General features: G+C 41.5%; 1 protein-coding gene across 5 annotated transcripts in view; it reads right to left on the bottom strand.

Annotated features, from left to right (window-relative positions):
• The window catches only part of LOC119742426 (calcium permeable stress-gated cation channel 1-like), an 87,757-nt gene that overhangs the window by 57,449 nt on the left and 8,404 nt on the right, over positions 1–21,904 (bottom strand). For 2 of the 5 annotated variants that reach the window (XM_038218346.1, XM_038218353.1), the window contains exons 2-5: positions 17,450–17,589; positions 16,122–16,204; positions 7,978–7,998; positions 1,721–1,768 (exon numbers count right to left, since the gene is read on the bottom strand). In XM_038218346.1, the coding sequence (XP_038074274.1) occupies positions 1,721–1,768; positions 7,978–7,998; positions 16,122–16,204; positions 17,450–17,551 (254 nt within the window). In that variant the 5' untranslated portion in view covers positions 17,552–17,589. The remainder of the gene's footprint in view (positions 1–1,720; positions 1,769–7,977; positions 7,999–16,121; positions 16,205–17,449; positions 17,590–21,904) is intronic. The other 3 variants (XM_038218370.1, XM_038218362.1, XM_038218379.1) reach the window with 3 other exon arrangements.

The raw sequence follows: 21,904 nt of genomic DNA, 5'->3' as shown, positions 1-21,904 counted from the left end.
TGATTGTACCATATTTGTGATTTTACCATAGTACATGTACATGGACTGTATTTTGCAATTGAGTGACTGTAACATTGAAATGGAATTTTGTTTTGTTCTCATACTCAGTGGTAAAATCATACTGCTGTAAACCACAAGCGAATTGCAAATTCAAGTACTGAAACACAGCTTATAAAAATTGACATTATTATTTGACATGTTTGATGACAAAATGAATGGGGAAAAACAAACAAAGCGTACCAGTTGTTATACCTGTAACTGTAAGAAATGCATTGAAAATGTAATTTAACATGGAAAGCAGATTTAAATTCTGCAAAGATAAAATGGCACTTTTGATAGATTCTCAACTTTACATGCAAAATGCATGAAAAACAAATAAGCAATTGAAAAGAATTTGCTTGGCATTTTGCAAGTGTTCTCATACAGAAGCAGGCATATGATCAAGTTATTTTGATATTAGTGAGCCTAGAAAATGTGTACATGGTAAGCTTGATATAATATGAGCTCCCTTGCTGTACCATGAATTCGGAAATAGTAAGACAGTGCACAATATGCCAAGAAAATCATGCTTGGATGACAATTTAAACTGCAGCTAGTTTCAAGTCCCAACACCACAGAACCCTTTCAAATCAAACCCTGTGTACAGCCAGTAGCAATGATGGAGATAAGCTACATGTATACCAATTTAGGCTGTAACGCACATACAAACATGCATACATGTTCTTTATCTATGGCTCCAAATTTTTTGATCATCTATACAGAGCATTGGTGGCCAAAAAGTGGCTGTAACAAACAAATGAACCACTTTACCAAACAGTCTTTTGTGGACCCATTGTGTTTGTTACAGTGAAGTTCTGGGGTCTACCCCATGTTCCCCAACACTTATGTTCCCCAACACCGATGTTCCCCGAAATCCTTAGGGTTAGGGTTACAGCATAGAGCAAGAAACTCTTCTGAACCGACTGTTCCTTGCTCTGGTTATAGGGTAAGGATTTTGGGGAACATCGGTATTGGGGAACATACGTACATGTATTGGGGAACATACATGTAGGTATGCACCAAAAGTTCTTCTACATGTATATATATGCCAATCACTGAATATTGGTTTGTCATTTTTTTTTGGCACCAATTTGTTACCGTGGTACCGGTAAGTGAATTCACCGATCCACAATCACTGAGTCGTGATTTCAATAATTCAAATCATAAATCATGGCTACTGGCTGATATGGGTTCACTTCCTTCACCTCAGATGCATGCTATGAGTACTTTTTTTTCTTTTTATGACATCCAGTTTCTGACAGGCTCAGGTAAAGTACACTATATGGCTAGATATTTTGCCTTCAGATATCTGAAATGTCGAAGTACCATTTGTTTTAATAAAGGGCAGAGAAAACACCGTGATCAAAATTGTGATTTTTGACTACGCATACATGTAGCTGTGACTTATTCTGCTATGAAAATATATAAAATATGAGAGAATTCATCATCTGCACAGCACAAAAATTGCAACCTGTACATGTGGGTTCTGGAAATTCAAAAAAAAGGGGGGGGGGGAAGTCCATTTATTCCAAAATTTTAATTTTGGGGAATCCTGTCCAAAAACTGATTGTCATCCATGCTACCTTTGAAAATGTGCAGTTCGCAATGAAAAAAAAACAGAGAAAGTGCAAAAATAGAGGAGAAAAAACATGATCAAAGACAAACTTGTAAGCTTTCATACACATTGTATCCATTGGTGGATTTCGGTTCGCCATTGCTCAGTGGTCTCCTGTAGGGTAGGGGAAACAACAGGAAACAACAACATGTAGAGAGATACACAATTCACACAATACAGCAATAAAACAAAGACTTTAACAAGAAGGTGTACATAAGGGTACATTAGTTGAGAAAAACAAACTTCTCAATGTTAGTTCAATATGAGACATTCTTCGATGAATGTTGTTATGACAGTGAACTACTGTAAAACTAGCGGCTAATATACATGATGTACACGTAAAATTAGCGTACACAATGGATGGAAATTACAATGTACAGCGCGTCCCAAAATGCCCGCAAATTTTTTTTGCAAGGCTTTAGCGTCGCCACGGAAACAGGCACGGCCATTATTTTTATATCATGTTAAAGCTTGGAATCTTTACTTTATCCCTGGTACATATTTGTTTGATTTTCAAAAAGGGTTTTGAAATTATTCTTGACAAGGCATGTCAAAAACAAACTCAACCGATTTCAAGGAAAATTAATCATGCACATTTGTTCAAATGTGGAAATGCTTCATCATGTTCACGATGTGACGATCTTGTTGCCTTTTACTTTCTGTGTTTCCTTTTCTTTTTTGATCCACGTAGACTACACCTTAAATAAATTCACAACATTGTTCTTCATTTAAAGTTTTTTTTTATAATTTTTTTTATATTTCAACAGCTTGTTGACTCCAGGTGGAATCTGATGTACCGCATCATAGACTTCCCTTGAATTTGGTTGAGTTTCTTTTCGACATGTCTTTATTCGAACACAAATCATTTTAAAACTCTTTTAAATATCAAACCAATACTTGCTGGGGATAAAGTTAAGATTCCAAGCTTTAAAATGGTACATGTATAAAAATAATGGCAGTACGTGTTTCCGCACCGACACTAGAGCCTCACCAAAAAAAAGTTGCAGGTATTTTGGGACGCGTTGTAGATGATGTAACGAGGCCAAAAAAAATAATAGTTCTGCTTCCGGTTACCCTACATACCTTATTTTGACAGCCCTTACCCTAATTTATTTTGGGAAAAAATGAGGGAAAAAACCCTGAAAATCATCAATTACTATCTTTTACCCTTGACTACACACAGACACCTCCATATGATCGTACACGCAAAAAAATCCCCCCCCCCAAAAAAAAAAAAATCCCTAGGGTACCTATAACCTACATGCACCCTATTTTCAAATGCCATGTAATCGGAAGCAGAACTATATTTTTTTTGGCCTGATCAAAACATCATGACTTTCAACTAACAGTTGTTATGATAGTGAAATCACAAATTCTAGCAGCTCATACATGTATAGCTCCTACATAAAACATTCAAAACTGCATGACAATAAAAGACTATTCTAGACAAACTCTTAAGGTTAGTACTACCGGTACTAATCCCAACCTTTCCATCAAAGGGTTTTGAGAATTTGCAGTTGACAAAAAAGTACATGAAGAATTCCACCAGGACAGGTGTTGTAGGGAAGTCTGAACAAGGGTGGTCACCAGAGGCAAATGTGTAAAAGGGAAGGAGGTCAAGACTTTACCTGACACTGAGGGTTCTATTAATGAAAATGTGTACTTCGCGCTGATGATACTGACTTTTTATTTTGGCAATTTTTTTTCACCTAATACCACCAATATGGCATTAAAATCATCAATGGCCCTTCATGATTTTTTCTTCTTCCTTTTTTGTGTTCTTACATCTGAATGTTGCCACCCCCTCCCCTCTCCCCCCCCCCCCCCTCCCGACGGCCCCACTTGGCTACCTCAGTTTTCACAACTATTATTTCATACCCTCCATAGTTAAAGTACCATTGGGTTCCTGCAGCGACTGACGAAAGATTTTGATTATTCTGAAATGATCCAGGCAAAAAAATGCCTACAATGAGTGTAAAAGGGTTTATCTCTGAAACCTAGATGATTTTCACATCACAATTTCAAATTTTCTTTCAAACAATGACACCAAAATTATATCGTACTTGTATCTAAGCTTGTCCCTGTGCCTATTAAATGTAATTTCAGTTCTGCAACATGTGCAATCTTGCAATAAAACTGTACAAACAAAAACAGTCTTTTACTTCCTCAAACCACATTATTCAGTGCCTAATATTTTCCCACAAATGTACATGTATGTACCGCCACTGTTAACACATGTATACAGCGTGCAAGTACACTACACACAATCAGTATGAGCAAGTGTTTGAGGTGTTGTACATCTAATTCTGTAGGCATGAGACTAAATTTTATGGTTGAGGAAAAACTAATGAACTGATGAAGGAGATTGCGATAAATCACTGCTAATGAGGCATGCTTCGAACAAACAAGTAGTGAGATGAGATTCAAATAAGCTTGATCACAGGAATCAGATCAGTTCACCTTGCCATGCTTGCTGCATTTCAGAGAAATGCTTGGGTGAAAAAAATGTGGAAACTTTACTCTGATATAAATATATAAATTGTTTTTTTACAGTGGCCAAGTATCACAGATGATATGTGTCACTGCAGAGGAAATTTTGACATAAATGCAAGATAATACAGGAACACGGTGCCTTAAAAGGAAATGTACAATATTTGCAAACATTCAAACGTTTAACTGCCAAATTATTATGAAAAATATCCTCCTACGGTATATTTAGATCAAGCATCTTGTAAAATCATTGCGCAGCTGTCATTTTCAAGAGAAGGGGAATGACCATCATTTCCTTGCCCTTGCAAGAAAACGAATTGCTTTTTTTTCAAATACTGCTCCCAACCAATTGCCAACTGACCAAATTTCTTTTAGTTTACAATCGTTTTCATATCCGTAAAATGAGAATTAATTTCCCAAGTGACAAACTGGGATCATACCATAAGAGGGTGCAAGTCTAAACATATTTATGAAAAAAAAAAAAATTCAGCTAAAACCTTGCTTTGTGTCGAGAAAAATGACGCTCCTTATTTTCAAAGTTTCCTCAAAAGTATGATATCTACTGCGCTAAAATTTCTTAGGATTAGTAAATCTGATTCAGATTTTTAGTATTCTTGTTCCTTGAATCGACAAAAGTACTTTTCTTTTGCAAATTGGTGTCCATCACCTGTGCAAATTTCTCTAAGAAAAAGGAAACAAATTACAAGTACATTCCTCCCTCTATGCATGTGCAGTACAACCATGGAGGAAGGAATTCCTTCCTCCATGGTACCGGTACAACCAACCAACCAACCAACCAACCAATTGTCAGACAAGCTCGCAGGCATAAAATACATTGACTTGGAATCAATGTGTGCCTATAGCTTATGAGCGGCTTGTTTTGCCTGATCCGTTACAAATTTCTTACAGCCAACACCTTCTTGGATTAGGATCGGTTTTAAAATAACATCCCACCTCTGGAAAACTAACACAGATTAGCCACCCCAGGCAGTGTGTGAACGGTCTCGGGCAAGGAAGCAGACTGCCTTCCTATTAGAAACATGAGACTGTTGTCACAGTGTGAATGTCGGGACACTGAGGGGAAAAAAATCCTATTTTAATATGATGAGTATTGCGTAGGACGGTACAGGATATTGCACTTGAGCTAAACGTGGAAGAGGCCTACACGGTGGCGGGGGGGAATACAGCTCGCTTGATTAAATTACTGTCGTCTGCAATCAATAATCCAAATACATTGTAGGCTGTGAGCTGTATAGTATACAGGATGTGCGTGTATACATTTGTAGTGTACATGTACATGTACTGGGTGGGTACTGTGAGTTAATTAAAGGGGACATCAAATGGATGGCCAGAGGCCACACATTTTATTAAGTATTGTGATCCATTTGGATTTTACAATATAAAACAATAAGTTTTTTAATACAAGTACTGTAGGCTGATTGTGTCAGTTTTTTAACAGCCATTTTTCAGGGGCACTTGGGAGATTTCTTGTCAGGGATAGTGTGGGTAAAATATGTGACCGGCAAGATGGCACCTCCTATCATGCCTATTGCCTATAGAGAAGAGCCATACCGTACACGTATATGTATCTGCTCTATTAACTTTTCTGTTATTTACTTAATTATTTCTATGTACTTAATTTACCTCCATATTTACTTAATTCATGTGACATACTGGTACATGTAAATAAATTCACTGTATAAGGCAAAGAATTAATCTAGAAATGCATTTTAAACAAATATCCAAGATGCATGTATCCCTTGCTTCTTAGTTTAATATTTTTTTAACATTCCCATGGTGGATATGTGAATACTTTTAAACATGTAGGCATAACCGGTAGATGCATTAAGAGCAATTCTCCGTACATAATGTACATGTACATGTAGGCCTACTTAATTGCACAGGATTGTATTACTCTTTCTGCCTATAGATGTACGGTAGCTACCTAAATGCAAATGAACTTGTGTGGTCATTATCGTCATTATCATATCATGTGTACATGTACGCAGTGGGAGATGTGTTTACAGTAGCATCAAAAATGTAATTATATGTACACGAAGTACCGGTAGGCTCTGATCAATGGGGACGTACATTTTGTACATGTAAGCAATTTTGTGTATATATATGTAGGCCTACATGTATCGGTATATGAATGGTACAGGTACAGAACATGTACATTGTACATCTTGTGTACTACACCCGACATACTACAAAAAGCAAGTTCGGTATTTCGTTCCTGCGCAATGAAGTAGCCCAGGTTAAAGGTCATTCAGGATAACGACATTCAACGAGGTAGATGTACATGTTCAAGCACCAAAGGTTGCTGCTTACATGTACATGTATATCTGAAAGTTTGTTAAATGTGGTAAGGGAACAGTGCGCCGTATAGATCATTAGTTTGTGTGGTCTTCTGTCGTCATAAGCAACTCGCAAGTATCTTGCGCACTACGTGTCAGTGTAAAACGCATAGTAAATTGTTAATTTTCACCCTCTTTTCGGATTACAATGTATTTAATCATGTATTATTTGACCGAAAGAGGATGAGCAACACACTTGCGCCATGTGACTGTTTTTAAAAGCAGGATTAAGCCCGGTTCATGCTTCACACAAAAGCGAAGCAAAATTTGTGACGTCAACAATACATTCGAAGCGCATCCACCATTGTTGACGACATGAAATTTTGCTGATCGCACTTGCTTTCGGGTGAAGTATGAACCAGGATTTAGCCATAGATACATGAACGTACTTATAAGGCTTTCATTGGAGGCTGCAATTTTGGATTGCTTCTTGGTTCCGATAACTAAGCTTCCCCAGTAAGCTAAATGTGTACCCAATGCAAAACAACGTACTGGTGAATAACGATAAAGCTAAACATACATGTGTGCGTACACCTACGGTACATTGTATCTGTTGGGATGCAAAATGCCAGTACCTCTATTTGCAGAGAGTACCACAAAGAACCAATAGGCCTAGAGCCTGCAAGTAAAAGGTCACGCTGCTGGCTTCCGGAACCGTCACGCGGCCTGTCTATAGGCATTTTAAACTGGCTTTCCCTTTCTCTTGCTATAATTTTTGGATTTTTGCACTTCAATTTCCCATTCAAAGCTTCTGGAAGTGCACCACCAGGGGTGAATTTTCAGGCTCTAAGAAACAAAAAATGTTGTCTTTATAGAGAACGCTGTTTGTGTTTACATGTACATAGTATCCTGAATGACTTGTGACCTGCCACATTTTAGTATTGCAAGGCTTCGTACATTGTGCACATTTCTGACTCAAACCATTTCACTCGAACTACCATCACGTGAACTTTTCAAAGTGGCCAAAGGGCCCTTAACCATTACTCACTCAGTCAATTGAGTACCGAAGTGTGACGTCATTTAGAACCAGAAAGTGTAGTGTAAATGAATGGAGTACGCGCCCGTGTTGGTTCACGGGCCGAATCACGCGCTAATGTCTTTCACACACATTTTGTGCACGTGACGTATTCACTTCGGTACTCCATAGCAACAACAAAAGCTGTAAACTCTGAAAGAAGAAATACGTATTTGGAAAATGCATGAAAAGAGTTCTATAGCGTAAAATCCAAAATGCATGGAAGTTTCACCAACTAGTATCCAGTGGTATCATTCAACTCTACGTTGTAGAAAGAACTAAAAGAATAACTGAACAAAAATACGATTTGTAAAGTCAAGGACATGCTGCCGCATCAGCTACGGGTGCTATAAATGAGTGTTAATAATTCTAATAAAATCAGAAATGTATGAGAATGAAGAAAGTTTGGATTAGTGGAACTTCAAAACGGAAAAAACGGAATGGCAGTTTGTATGCTTTACCTTGGATCTCCACGCAGAAATCTGAACACAGGAAGGAAATGGGGGTAAACATTGAAATACAACAGAATGAAGTGAATGAGTGGAATGAAGATGGTTATTGTTCATGCACAAATGTATCAGTATGTACCGGTACATGACTGTGTACTGGACATAATGTATACTTTTAGTAACACACACACAAGCCACCCATGCCACCCCAGCTCAATTACATCAGCTTGTCCCTCACCTCAAATTGCATACATGTAGTTAGATTTTGCATTTTCTAATTAATAAAAAAAAAAAAATTGGAAGTGGTTGCAAATTACGTACATTTACACATATATAGGCCTACATTAATAGAAAAATGGGCTAAAACACCAATTGGCCAGTTTAGAACATGTTGTTCCTATTAATTACAAAAAAAATGGAAAAAAACTAAACCAACTCACAAATTCACAAAGTCTATACTTGTGTGGCGGGGATCTCCCCGGGCCAAACCTAAGTTCATTGGGACCAAGTCTGACACCTATTAGAGTGTTGCTGATCTTCCCGTACCCAAGCTTTCCCAAGACGAGAGACCACTCAGAGCGACCTCAAGGCTTAGGGAGCAGGTCCGTTTTGGAGGAAATATACCGCTGATTATGATGATTGTGATTACCCTCTGTTAATTACACAATAAACCAACAACAAATACACCTGGACAACAGCAATGTCAGCACCACAAATATAATCGTAATTTATTATACAATAATCAAGAAATATGTACACTAATGTAAACAATGCACGGCTAAGTCAACAATGTACACTAATGTAAACAATGCACACTAATGTAAACAATTTACACCAATGTAAACAATGTACACCAATGTAAACAATACACACCAATGTAAGCAACACACACCAATGTCAATAACACACGCCAATGTAAGTAGTGTCGTCGTCGTCAGGCAATCCTCGATTCGAGGAGTTGTCACTTTTGCTGCTGTCTCCCTCGCTGTTGATGACTGGTCTCGTGGCTATATACAATGTACAGTAGTCCCAGCCGTAACTGTATTGGTCGTCCACAGATGGAGCAGGAGAAATGCAGGGTTGAGTAAGGCTGAGACGCCCATTCTTTCCTTCGGCGTCTTTTTTCGTCCTCCTGCTGAAGGCGTGAGGGCTCGAAAAGCTGAACTCCACGTGTGATGGTGGAGCGCCAGGTGGAGCGGTTAGCTGCTTTGTCCTCCCAGGTGTCAATGGGAATTCCACAGCGATGCAGGTTCAGTTTGAGGAGGTCCATCAAACGCCTTCATCTGGACGTCTGGTTTCACAGATGGCAGCTATGTCGATATTAAAACGGGCCAACTCCCCTGAGACAAGAGCAGTACGTCGCTCAGGTCGTCCTGAACCATCTCGATCCATTAAGGTCCACACGTTCCACGCAGCAACGCAGAGGGGTTGGCAGATGTGTTTCTCTTTCTTTTCCTTTTTCCTCATCTCTGTCTCTTTCTCTTTATTTATTTCTTTCCTAGTAGTTCGACCGCATGTGGGTGAGCCCAATGGGTGCGGTTCCCAGCCGGGCCATGTTGTGAAGAGCGTGTTTAAATCACCTTTTCTAGATCCTTCCTCTGGTGTTGGGTGAGCAGCGCTCCGTCTAAAAAGACCTGCTCAGCCGCGGATGCAGCTGCTTGTGGCCAGTGTCTTCACAGGGTCACATAGCCACCAACCATCACACACCCGCCGCCAACGTGTGGGTTTCAGGCTGAAGACTTCCAGGATTCAACTTCCCTGTCCTTGGCCGTCACCTGTCCCTCATCGCCGCTGGGCTTGGAGGTACGACGATTGGCAAAAGTGAGCCACTCGCGTGAAAGATTAAGGTGGGTGCAGGCACGACTCTGGTTCCCACCACCTTGGCCCACACATTCCGGAATCCATGGCAGATTGGAGAATCCGACAATGGCAGAACACATGGGTTGCAGCAGACTGCCGAAATCCCAGTGTAACTGGATTCGCCTCAGAGCCTGTCCACAAGGCTCGTGGGACTGAGGCCAGTGTCGGGACACAGCTTTACAGGTATTATTTTTCCTCCTGCAGGGTGCTCATCCACCCTCCCCATCATCAGGCGGACCTTCAGGGGAGCGCCACTTTAGTCAGCAGCGACCCGACCATGACACAGACTGCACGGTTTACATTGTTACCGTGGCGGACGTACATCCAGTCTGACATTCAAGTACGTAAGTAGTGTACGCCAATGTAAATAACACACACCAATGTAAGTAATGCACGCCAATGTAAGTAATACACGCTGTTCAGCCTTAACCTGATTTACGCTTTACCTATGCAAGTTAGCATAAGTATCGTATAGTACATTCACTTGTACGGCTGCGCGTCAGCATTACACAGCGCAACTTCAGCACAGTCAGGGCCAGCGCCTTTACACAGTGCGCATCAGCATTACCCAAAACACAGAGCGCGAGCAATACACGTCCTTACCGTCCGCTGTCCACGGCACAACTCCTCCGCGCGATCACGTGAATACCCCTCAAGTGAACATGCACACGCTGTACAAACATGCATGTACTAAACCTATGGGCCTTGGCAACCAATAGCGTATGTGCATTCAGTCACTGAGCGCTTACGCTCCACCCAGTCACTAGCACACCGTGAATTAACGTTATTGCGATAGGAATGACGTAGTAAATAAACTAGCTATAAGTCCCTACACTTTCCGTTACATTGGCCCGAGCATGGTGGGGTTTGGCCTCATACTCCATAACCATAATAAAAATAAAAGGAAAGTGTACCTAAACCTTAACTCCATCTTTATAATACAATTTAAAACTTAAGGCTTAACTTTTTCTTTATAATTCAATATGAAACATAAGACTTAACTTTTTCTTTATAATTCAATAAAAAACATAAGGGGGGCTGATTTCAAAGCTCATTAAATATTCACAAGATATTGTACACAGTGTAAGGGGCAAAAAAACACCAAAATTTATCTCATTTAATATTCACAAGATTTCACAGGGAAAGATTACACAGAATCTGAATCAATTTCGCTCATTAAATATGCACAGGAACTTAACAGAATGGTACTGCATTTACACAAATTTAGAGGAAGAATTGTTGGATAATTTGCAGAGCTTTTTTACACATACATTTACTGCTAAATTTAGACCAGTTACCAATTTACACGATTTTGAAGATGAGGTATTTAATTAAAAGCATTTTGATTAATTAATGTGATATTTTTTTTTTTAATCGAAAATAAACATTTTATTTTTAATAGTGAAAACTGTAACTCAACATTTTAACCGTGAAAATGTTCAAAGCTCTTCGCTCGCTGTCTCCCATCGGACTCACCTCGTCCGCCTAGACTTGACCTGTGCTTGAAGTATACCCCCTGTTGTGCTCGTCGGTGGCGACTCGATCTGTTGCCATCCAGCCACATCTGGGTCGTGGTACCATCATGCATTGGGTCTCCGTCCTAGTCCTCTTCGTGGATGGGGTCGACTCCTTTAGTCGTGTCGCTGTCGCCTTTAAGCTCTGGGCAGGTTCGTCCCTTAGACGTCCGGTTATCCCTGGCCTTGCTTCGCCGGTACAACCATCTCCACACCAAGCATGGCACAGACACTGGACTACCACAGGATGACGACTTGCAGAACTCCCGAGCTCGAACCCAAAAAATGAACATTTATACACAACTACCGTATTTACAACTTTTGCTGGGCATTTCAATGAAACACCCAACGGTTTCATTGTCCATTATGGGCAATGGCCCGAGCAAGCCTTTTGCTACTTGTTACGTTGGCACTCCAACTCGGTTCTGCTGTAAGGGGCAACCCTTCTCTTAGCAGCCAACTTCCTCCTGGCCCTACTGCGACCAGAGGTCTTGCAAGCTGCTGATGAGTGGGCAATTGCCTTCCACTCTGGTCGACTTTGACCCTCTTCCTTCAACCTTATGAGCCAACTCACGGTGTCATCCTGCAACATTGCTTGTATTAACCCTAACCGGACACAACCCATCAAAGTTCAACAGCAGGTTTGTGTTTAAATCTGTTGGGATAGGTACAGTTCCCCTAAACAGATGGTCTTTTACACTGGGGTTAGCATACCTCCAGAAACTAAGTCAAACAGTGTGTGTGTACAATTTCCCATGTGGGTGTTGGAATTTGCCTGAATGGGTATGGTTCCTAGTAAATTAGGCTGGGGAGTTAGGGTTAAAGCACCTTGTGACAGGGTTGGTTGGGCAGCTACGCCCCTTACCAAGTACTCACTTCCCTGAGGTTTACCCTCGGGTACTTCACCAGTTGTCTCATAATCTTCATCACTGCCGCACTGTTTGCATGGCCGTCTGGACATCCCATCAGCATTTCGAAGCTTCTTTTTGCCTCTGTGCTCTTTGATCGACCCAGAATCACCGCTGCTTGTGTGATGCTTGATCACGTCCATGCGACCGATGTCATGGTCAACCTTGGACAATTCATCCTGGAAGTCTTTCGGACATTCCCGGACATCACCATGGTACTTGGCCTCTACATTGGCTGTACCCCTCTCATATAAATCTTGCAAACACAGGGGCAACTCCTTCCCTGTGTTTGCCTTCATGTTCAATTCATCATGAATTGGACTGGCCTCAATTTGGGAGACCACTCTCGCTGCTGTTCCCTCAAGGCCAACTCTTTTCTCCCTTCCGGGATTGAAGACCCGCAGCGGAACAACATCGGCTTCAGTCTCAACCAGAGATCTGGCCAACACCAAGCCTTTCTTGGCTAAGTCACCAACACCTTCCATCGGTTCCACCATGGCTGGCCCGAGCAAGTCAGGACCCTTCCGAGTAATTTTGCCAGGGACCACAGCTTCATGACCTGGTGGGATTACTGTATTTTTACAAACTACAACGCGACGCAAAAAGGGCTCGCCTGCATCATTTGTGCACTTGATTCGCTCACCATTGAGCCACCTATCCCTTAATTGGAAGTCTATGTTTCCACCTGTTGACACGAGAAAATCCATGCCCAGGATACCACTGTATTTGATCTCAGCAAATACAGCCTTCACTTGGTGCGTGGTCCTACCAACTTGCACCGTAACCAAAGCCATGCCCAGCACAGAAAACTGGCTTCCGTCCACCTGTTTTACCTGGACGTCTACCATCTCCAAGAAGGGTCTTTTTTATTTCAAATGGGATTTGGTAATACACCGCACTACTTATTAAAGTGTCGGTGGACCCAGTGTCAATCCACAAACAACCCATATTGAGGACCACGGCTTGGATCAGGCAGAGTACATGTAAATTACTCATTGCCCATCCTCACGTTTGTTCCTCACTTCTCTACTCTGAGGTTCATGGAGTCTGCGTTTGGACCCTCTCGACCCTTCAGCCTTACCGCGGGTCCTCAGGGGGGCTGACTTACACTTCCGAGCAAAGTGCCCTTTCTCACCACATTTGAAACACTTCAAGGTTCCAGGTTCGGCTTTCCCAGGCTTGTGTGTATTGGGAGATAACACATTGGGAGACAGCCCTTGCCTTGTCCCTGGCCTTTGATCTGGTCGGACAATGACTTGACCAACTTGGCCACTGACTTGACCAACTCGGCCACAGATTTCAATGTATTGGCCTGCTCCTTGAGACTTTGCTCTAAATTAACAAGCCTCCGCTCTGTTCCAAAGTCCAGAGCCCTCGCCAATTTGGCGGGCTACCGGTCCAGCAATCTGTGCTTTTCGACCGTCGCAGAATTCTCAGTCTCCAGGGCAGCCTGGACTGCTTCATCCAAAGTTTTTGGACGAGCTCTATTGATGCCCTCTCTAATTGAGTGGCTGTCAACGGCACCTATGAAGTGGTTCTTTGCAAACTTCTCGCGAGCTTCTTCCTGTATTTCAGGGTATGCTCACACCGTTAACTCATGGATTGCCTGCCCTAACTCGAGCAATCCCTCTTTCTGCTTTTGGCGCCAGTGTCTAAGCTCAAGGAGATAATTCTCACTCTGTCGAGCTGACCCAAACCTACGCTCAAGCAACTTGACCAGCGCACTGTACGTGTGCTTTTGACCCGAGTCGCCCACCAACCGTAGAGCATCCCCTTGCAAGCTTGCAATTAACCACTTCGCAGCTTGCTCTTCGCTCCACTGGTTTACATCAAGGCATGACTCAAAATGGTGGAAGTACTCCTTCCAGAGCACTTTCCCACTATACCGGTCAGGGGTTATGTTTGGCCTACGATTTGGTGGCCCTACACTTCCCTTCAGACCTAAATCACCATGGACACGTGCCTCTCGTTTCAGTGGCCAAGGACCTACTGACGAGCTGTCCACTCTTTCAGACGAACTGCTGTTTTTCGCCTCGACTGGTCGAGTTGTGAAACTTAGCAGATCGCTGTGCATTTGTGTAGGGTTCACTTTTGCCCTATCATGAACGAACGGGTTAGTACTTGGCTTACCCTGTTCCACGCCATCTTGACCGGACAGGAACAGCGTCAAGTCGTCTATGGCTTGACTCTCGCGTTCCAAGGCGATTGGCTTCGACCCTGCTCAGGGTTTTATCCTTGAGCCTGAGTCTTTTAGAGGTGTGCTCATAAAGCTTACCTCCCTCCCACGTTTGTGGGCCCAGTCAGTCACCATCTTTGTGTCTGACTCTTGTCTCCCCATTGCTCCAGAGACATACCCAGAAGTCTCTTTGGGCAACCTGAGCTCAACATCAGTATCTACCTGATGGAACATACGCCAGCTCCCACCTGGCGTGATCGTGTTCCCTCCATTTGGGGAACCACCCGACTGCAACTCCATGGCAGCCTCCAACTTCTTTGCAATGAGATCTTTTTCTCATACTACAGAAATTGAGCTTCCATACCCAGTCGCATAATTGAAAACAACCACAACAATCACACACGAAAACAAACAACAAACAAACGCCAAAACACCACAGTACAATTAGCAATACGAGTCAAAACACCATGTGCAATCAAATAATTTAACAGCGAAATCACTTAATCAATCATAATCATCCCACTTCTGACACCACTTGGGGCAGGGATCTCCAGGGCCCAAACCTAAGTTCGTTGGGACCAAGTTTCAACACCTATTAGAGTGTAGCTGATCTTCCCGAACCCAAGCTTTCCCAAGACTAGAGACACTCAAAGCAACCACAAGGCTTAGGGAGCAGGTCCGTTTTGGAGGAAATATACCATCGATTATGATGATTGTGATTACCCTCTGTTAATTGCACAATAAACTAACAACAAATACACCTGGACAACAGGAATGTCGGCGCCACAAATATAATCGTAATTTATTACACAATAATCAAGAAATATGCAGTACATGATTGAGTCTTAATGAGGTTGTTAATTATCAGGGTCACTTAATTACACTTTGGAGTTAACTGACAGCTCACCTACATACGTGTATAAGCAGCAACACGCACAGCTTGAACAATGCTCCCAATGTAAACAATGCACGGCTAAGTCAACAATGTACACTAATGTAAAAAATGCACACTTATGTAAACCGTGTACATCAATGTAAACAATGTACACGAATGTAAACAATACACACCAATGTAAGTAACACACACCAACATGACCAATGTAAATAACACACGCCAATGTAAGTAGTGTACGCCAATGTAAATAACGCACGCCAATGTAAGTAATGCACGCCAATGTAAGTTATACACGCTGTTCAGCCTTAACCTGATTTATGCTTTACCCATGCAAGCTAGCGTCAGCATCGTACAGTACATTCACTTGTACGGCAGCGCATCAGCATTACACAGCGCAACTTCAGCACAGTCAGGGCCAGCGCCTTTACACAGTGCGCATCAGCATTACCCAAAACACAGAGCGTGAGCAATACACGTCCTTACCGTCCGCTGTCCACGGCACAACTCCTCCTCGCGATCACGTGAATACCCCTCACGTGAACATGAACATGCTGTACAAACACATGCATGTACTAAACCTATGGGCCTTTGGCAACCAATAGCGTACGTGCATTCAGTTACTGAGCGCTTACGCTCCGCCCAGTCACTAACACACTGAAATTAACGTTATTGGGATAGGAATGACGTAGTAAATAAACTACATGTAGCTATAAGTCCCTACACTTTCCGTTACACTTGTGTGTAGCCCTTTAACTGAGATGGTTTGATCAATAATTCATATCTTCCTACACAATGTACAGTACCTCTCTTCTCCATGCTGCATGAGTGCAATACGACCATAGTCTCCAGCAATCTTTCGGAACACTGAAAAGAGCAGCACTATTATCTGAAAATAGAAAATAAAAAATAGAAAATAAACTATCGTTACAAACTTGTAATTTACACCAGATCACCTTCAACAATGTATGAATGGTTTCCCCGAATCGAGTTCAACTCGCCACTAAAGCAGTAAGAAAAAAACCCCTCGGCGAGAGGGTCTAGCACTAAACCAGAAGAATTTATCTCCGAAAATGTCATATGAACGGTTTTCGCTAAAACGCTTCGTGTTTTAGCCAGCGCAGTTGACCCAGAGTTACGTGACACCTTTTAAGTGGTGCGCTTTGGTTGTAAACAAACAATGTACCGTGTGGCTAGACAAAAAGCACCTGTGGACAAAAAGCACCTGTGAATCTTCTCCTACTGCCAGCCGTTCGTGAAAAAAATAAATTCCAAGTCAAATCTCCGCTAGTTTTCTGACCACATGGCCTGAGTTTCTCATCGACTGTTCATCACATGTTCTTAACCAGTTCACGTCGAATGACATAAACGCAAAGGTTTTGCGGTACTCGGATTGGATGACGGATAAACACGCAACAAGCAAGGCCGGAAATATCTGTCTGCGACCTGCTTGCAGCGAGCGAGGCCGGAAATATCAGGGTGCCCTACCCGCAGATAATGGCCTGAACCCGTCTGGCATCGAGGTTCGTGAAAACAATCCCGCACCTGGGTCCGAACAATGTCAAAATAATTCCGGCACAAACTGGTTTAAGAAAGAATTGTTGAGGGCCGATGAGCAATATTTCAGAAAGTGGGAAAATCCGGAAGGGAACCGTCTAACATAGTCTGTACGCTATACGATACAGTGTACCCCGGGTTAGCAAGGCTGCGGTGGCCAGACTGTCATGTACCGGTACCATGTGTCGCTAGGGCTACGATGTCAACCTCGGCGAGACGACAGTGAAAGTCTCAGACCACGTGTAGTGAGTCAAACTGGATGAAGTGAAGGCTCTTACAGCGCGTGGTTTGGGCCAGGGCAGAAGTTCTACATGTACATTGCACATGACTTCAGAAACTGAGATAAACCTCTTTGCGTTGAACTTGCTATACTTAGAATGGTGTCTGAATGCTTGGTATGTTTTAATTTACGACCGGCCTCCCACAGTGAGCGACCGTTTTAAGTTGGTTCATTTTAGCTTAAACGCTGTCGGAACATAGCCATAATGGTGTTATCACATTTGGGGAACTCTTAAAATTCACAATTGATGCATGTCAACAACCCAAAAAAAGGCCTTGGTTCCAAAATAAATCTCACCACAAAGAAGAGGATATTATAGCCGATATTGGAGGGTATCCCTCCATATTCCAGGAATGCTATTGCAGAGCTGTTCTTCCCTGCCAGGACACAGTTTTCCATGGCTAATGACCCCGCTCAGCTCAACCAAGGATGAAAATCTGGAAACAAAATACAGAAAGGAGATTAGAAGCATTGAACCATCTAAATGCAAAATTTTAGAGCAAGATTTGTAAAAAGGTGTTGCATACTGTTACATTGAGCAGTCAACTTACAATGTACATGTACGTACAATGTAAGTCCCATACTTTGTTTAAAGGGTTCATGAAATATAGTTTTCTAAGGAAAACAATTTGTGCAACTTTCTTCTCCTCTCAAAATGTATGAAAACTATTTGAAATCCCTTTTTGCTTCATTTTATTGAAAAGTGCAGTTCTTTATGACATTTAAAATTTGCAATGCTTTTCCGGACAACTGAGGCTCGAGCTGTTGCTGTGATGTCATTTCAGAAAGACATTGTTCAGGTTAGGTGTTTTCTGTTCAAATGAGAACCCAAAAATTTGCTCATTGAAAACATTTGTGAGAAAAGTTTGCTCATTGGCTTTCTGCCATGGATTGACACTACAAAAAATCACCAAACAAAAGAAAATTCACGACAGCAAAATATCGAAAGTTCTGGCAACTTTTGTTGCTGAAATAGCTGTAACATAGAGGTTTCTGCCTGAAATGACATCACACTTTTGCTCATGAATATGGAAATTAACATTATCATAAAAAAACAAAAAAGGCACCAAAATACCCTTGAAAATGGCAAAACAAAAATTGAAAATAAGGTTAAATAGGACACAAAGATGCATTTTCAAGGATTGCAATAAACAAATTACATTGGTAAGATCATATGAAGCTGTCCAAAAAGTAACATTAAACGCTCAGTCTCATGTCCGGCTGGACATCAAAACCTTCACTTTTCAAAGGTTACACCGTAATGGTTTAATTTATTTCTCACACAGTACGTTACAAACATTTATCTTTTTGAGTTATTTTGGGCACGATATATAACAAAACAATTATTGACTGCTGTGATGTGGGATATGTTGATTTTAACCCCCTCGGGGTGCATAGCACCCTCGGCTTTCCCTCTAATGCGCCCCTCGGGTGTTAAAAACGTCACTTGATACTACATGTACAATGATGTAAGCCATTTTTTTCCTCACACAATGCTGCACACCCTCATTAAGCGCATGAGGCAGCTCCTGCAGTGTGATTCATAAGAAACACCTCGCATCCTGTAGTCTGATTTCAAGATGATGATGCACATGTACCGTACATGTACATGTACAATGTATCTCATTGATTTGTCCTTATTTCATATGCGTACACAATGAAGACACACACAGGGAATTTCTCAATGACACTGTACATCACTCTGGACTGTTTTCTCAGTGTGATGTGACTGAGCACCTGACAATTTTAAAGTGGCTTCCTGCTAATTCGTTTGACAATCAATGAGAACAAAATCAATTTGTGTAGCAGCTGCACCTTGGTCTGCCAAACTATAAAACATACTGTTGGCCTACACTGTACATTAGAGATGCATTTATTCCTACACACACCTGCACTTCAGGGCTCATTCGTTTTCACTTAAATTATTTGTTTTGTTTTGATACTGTGTGCACATGTAGACTATTTATCAGAGAATGTCAGAGCAAGGGAAGAAGGAAGGGAGATTTCAACAAACTGGACCATCCTTTTGACAAATCTACATACAGCTACTGTAGGCCCCTATAGTGTATATTTTATATTCCAGGCAAAAAAAAATGTAACGCCGCGTTTTGAAAGGAACCTGACCAACCCTGAAAAAAAGTTTTGTGTACTAGGGTTAGGCCAAAAAAAAAAAGTCTCCGGTTTCTGGTATGGAGCTTGCCCAAAAAGTGGTGCGGCGACGCGGCTTTTTTTTTTTTTTACCTGATTTTTTTTGCTTCAAATGTCGGCTGATGACTGCAAATGGTGCCCGACTAAACTTAGTGCAAATATATGGGAGTCCAGAGAGGCCACATAAAGCTATTCTCGACCATAACCCAATCTAAAAACACGTTAAAATTGTGCAGCAGCAGGATTCCAGTCAAACCAGTGAGTTTGGCGGTTTTGAGACATCATCTTTCATTGAAAAAAAAACTTTTTCAATTTGCCGACGCGCATGGCTACGGCGACGCGCGCGCATACCAGAAACCGGAGACTTTTTTTTTTTTGGCCTTAGTAGTTGATTTTTTTTTTAAAGTTTTATCGTTAGTTTTTTTCTAGTTTGTTCCTTTTCTTTTAAAAGTTCAATTTTCATACGCTTTTTTTTTGTACAAATTATCCCAAATACAGGTCAGGAACATTTGCAAACTTGTATGCAATAAAGCATCTTCTTACAAGTACATATATGCATCAACACCCAATTGGCAAGTTTGATCGGTGCGTGCCCTGTGCATGGTAGTTGACCGCGCACTGCCATTCCTTTGTACACAAATTTTGTTTGTACCATACATGTACATGTACATAGTATACGTGAACACAAAACCCCAACGTGATCTGTGGCCAGCGAACATGACTTGATCGGCTGTCAGTAATGCCTCCTTTTTCACTGCAATTCGTTGGGTGCCCAGCAGAAGGGCATATGAGCGTTCTGACGCAAAAATCATTTTCAAGAAAATTGCATTGAAAGGTTCCATTGTTCCCCCGTGCATATTATGAATCCAATGTTCCCCCACACGCAATATAAATCGCACGAATTTGAAATTTGTCACACGCATGAATCATAAGTTTTTGAACAACTGGTAGTAATTTCTGACCAAAATGTTTAAATTTCATTAAAATAGAGGCAGTTTGCTGCATATGCCCTTTTTGCTAGAACATTTTGGTCAATACGCGCTATTGCGTAAGGGCATATGTATGCACGTATACATGTATGCCCTTCTGCCTGGCACACAACGAATTGTAGGCTGAATCTTCATTGTGGATCGTTATTTTCTTCAAGGACCTGTGTGTACTGGTGGTTATGCCTGACAAGGTGTGGGCGAGTTCCAAGGGGATTTAGTCCTAGTGTGTCACCATGGTCACGAGGACAAAATGGCACATTTTGGAATTCAATTTAAAGAGATGCTAGTCCTTGTTGAAAGTTTCCTCCAGCCCTATACAACAACCCAATGATAAAATATAGAGCTGAGGTAAGGCCAAAAAAAAAAAGTCTCTGGTTTCTGGTATGGAGCTTGCCCAAAAAGTGGTGCGGCGACGCAGGGTTTTTTTTTTTTTACCTGATTTTTTTGCTTCAAATGTCGGCTGATGACTGCAAATGGTGTCCGACTAAACTTAGTGCAAATATATGGGAGTCCAGAGAGGCCACATAAAGCTTATTCTCGACCATAACCCAATCTAAAAATACGTTAAAATTGTGGAGCAGCAGGATTCCAGTCAAACCAGTGACTAGTTTGGTGGTTTTGAGACACCATCTTTCATTGAAAAAAAAACTTTTTCATTTTGCCGACGCGCATTGCTACGGCGACGCGCGCGCGGGTCTAAGAGTCCATTAATAATTTTCAACGTTTTTAAATTTTGATTTTTTTTTTTTTAATTGTGGGTGGGTGGATCGATCAAGGTAAATAAATGAAAATCAAAATTCAGTTTTCATAAAAAAGCAAAGAAAAAGCCAAAAAAAAAAATACTAGACCTTTTGATGTTCTTTTCTGTGTGAAAGGCACTCTCTGATTTGTCACATGATATCCAACTCAAGAAAGAGACAAGGTGATGGACACATCTACATGTACATGTACACCTTTGAAGAGTGTTACCTATCATTCTCCGCACAATATCAGCTATTAAAGAGGTTGTGGAATGCTCGAAAACATTTCCGTCATTCTTCGGGTATATGTAGCCTAAGGTGTGATGAAATAAAAACGACTATTGTTTCTGTCATGAAATGAGTACAAAGGGTACTTTTGAGAGCTTTTTTTTCAGGTCCTGTTTCGACCCGAACGTGCAATTTGTGTAAAAGTCGTCGTTGCGGGCAGCAAACAAAACACAGTAAATCGTGACGTAATAAACAGGACTCGCTTATGCTACTCTGCATCGGGAGTCCTGTTTATTACGTCACGATTTACTGTGTTTTGTTTGCTGCCCGCAACGACAACTTTTACACAAATTGCACGTTCGGGTCAAAACAGGCATGACAGGACTTGAAAAATAGCTCTCAACAGTACCTTTTGTACTTATTTTATGACAGAAACAATAGTTGTTTTTATTTCATCACACCTTAGGCTACATATACCCGAAGAATGACGGAAATGTCTTCGAGCATTCCACAACCTCTTTAACCCTAACTCCCTAAGCCTTTTTGCTAGGATGTACAAATGTAGCCTCAATCCTGTAAAATCCTCCAATTGGCCTCATGGAAATATAGCATAGCCTTAATCCTGCAAATTCTTCCATTAGGCTATT

Source organism: Patiria miniata, unplaced genomic scaffold, assembly GCF_015706575.1.
Source record: "Patiria miniata isolate m_02_andy unplaced genomic scaffold, ASM1570657v1 HiC_scaffold_11, whole genome shotgun sequence".
In the NCBI taxonomy this organism is placed as follows: Eukaryota; Metazoa; Echinodermata; class Asteroidea; order Valvatida; family Asterinidae; genus Patiria; species Patiria miniata.
Note: the sequence above shows the minus strand (reverse complement) of the source record. Positions and strands in the feature narration are given on the sequence as shown.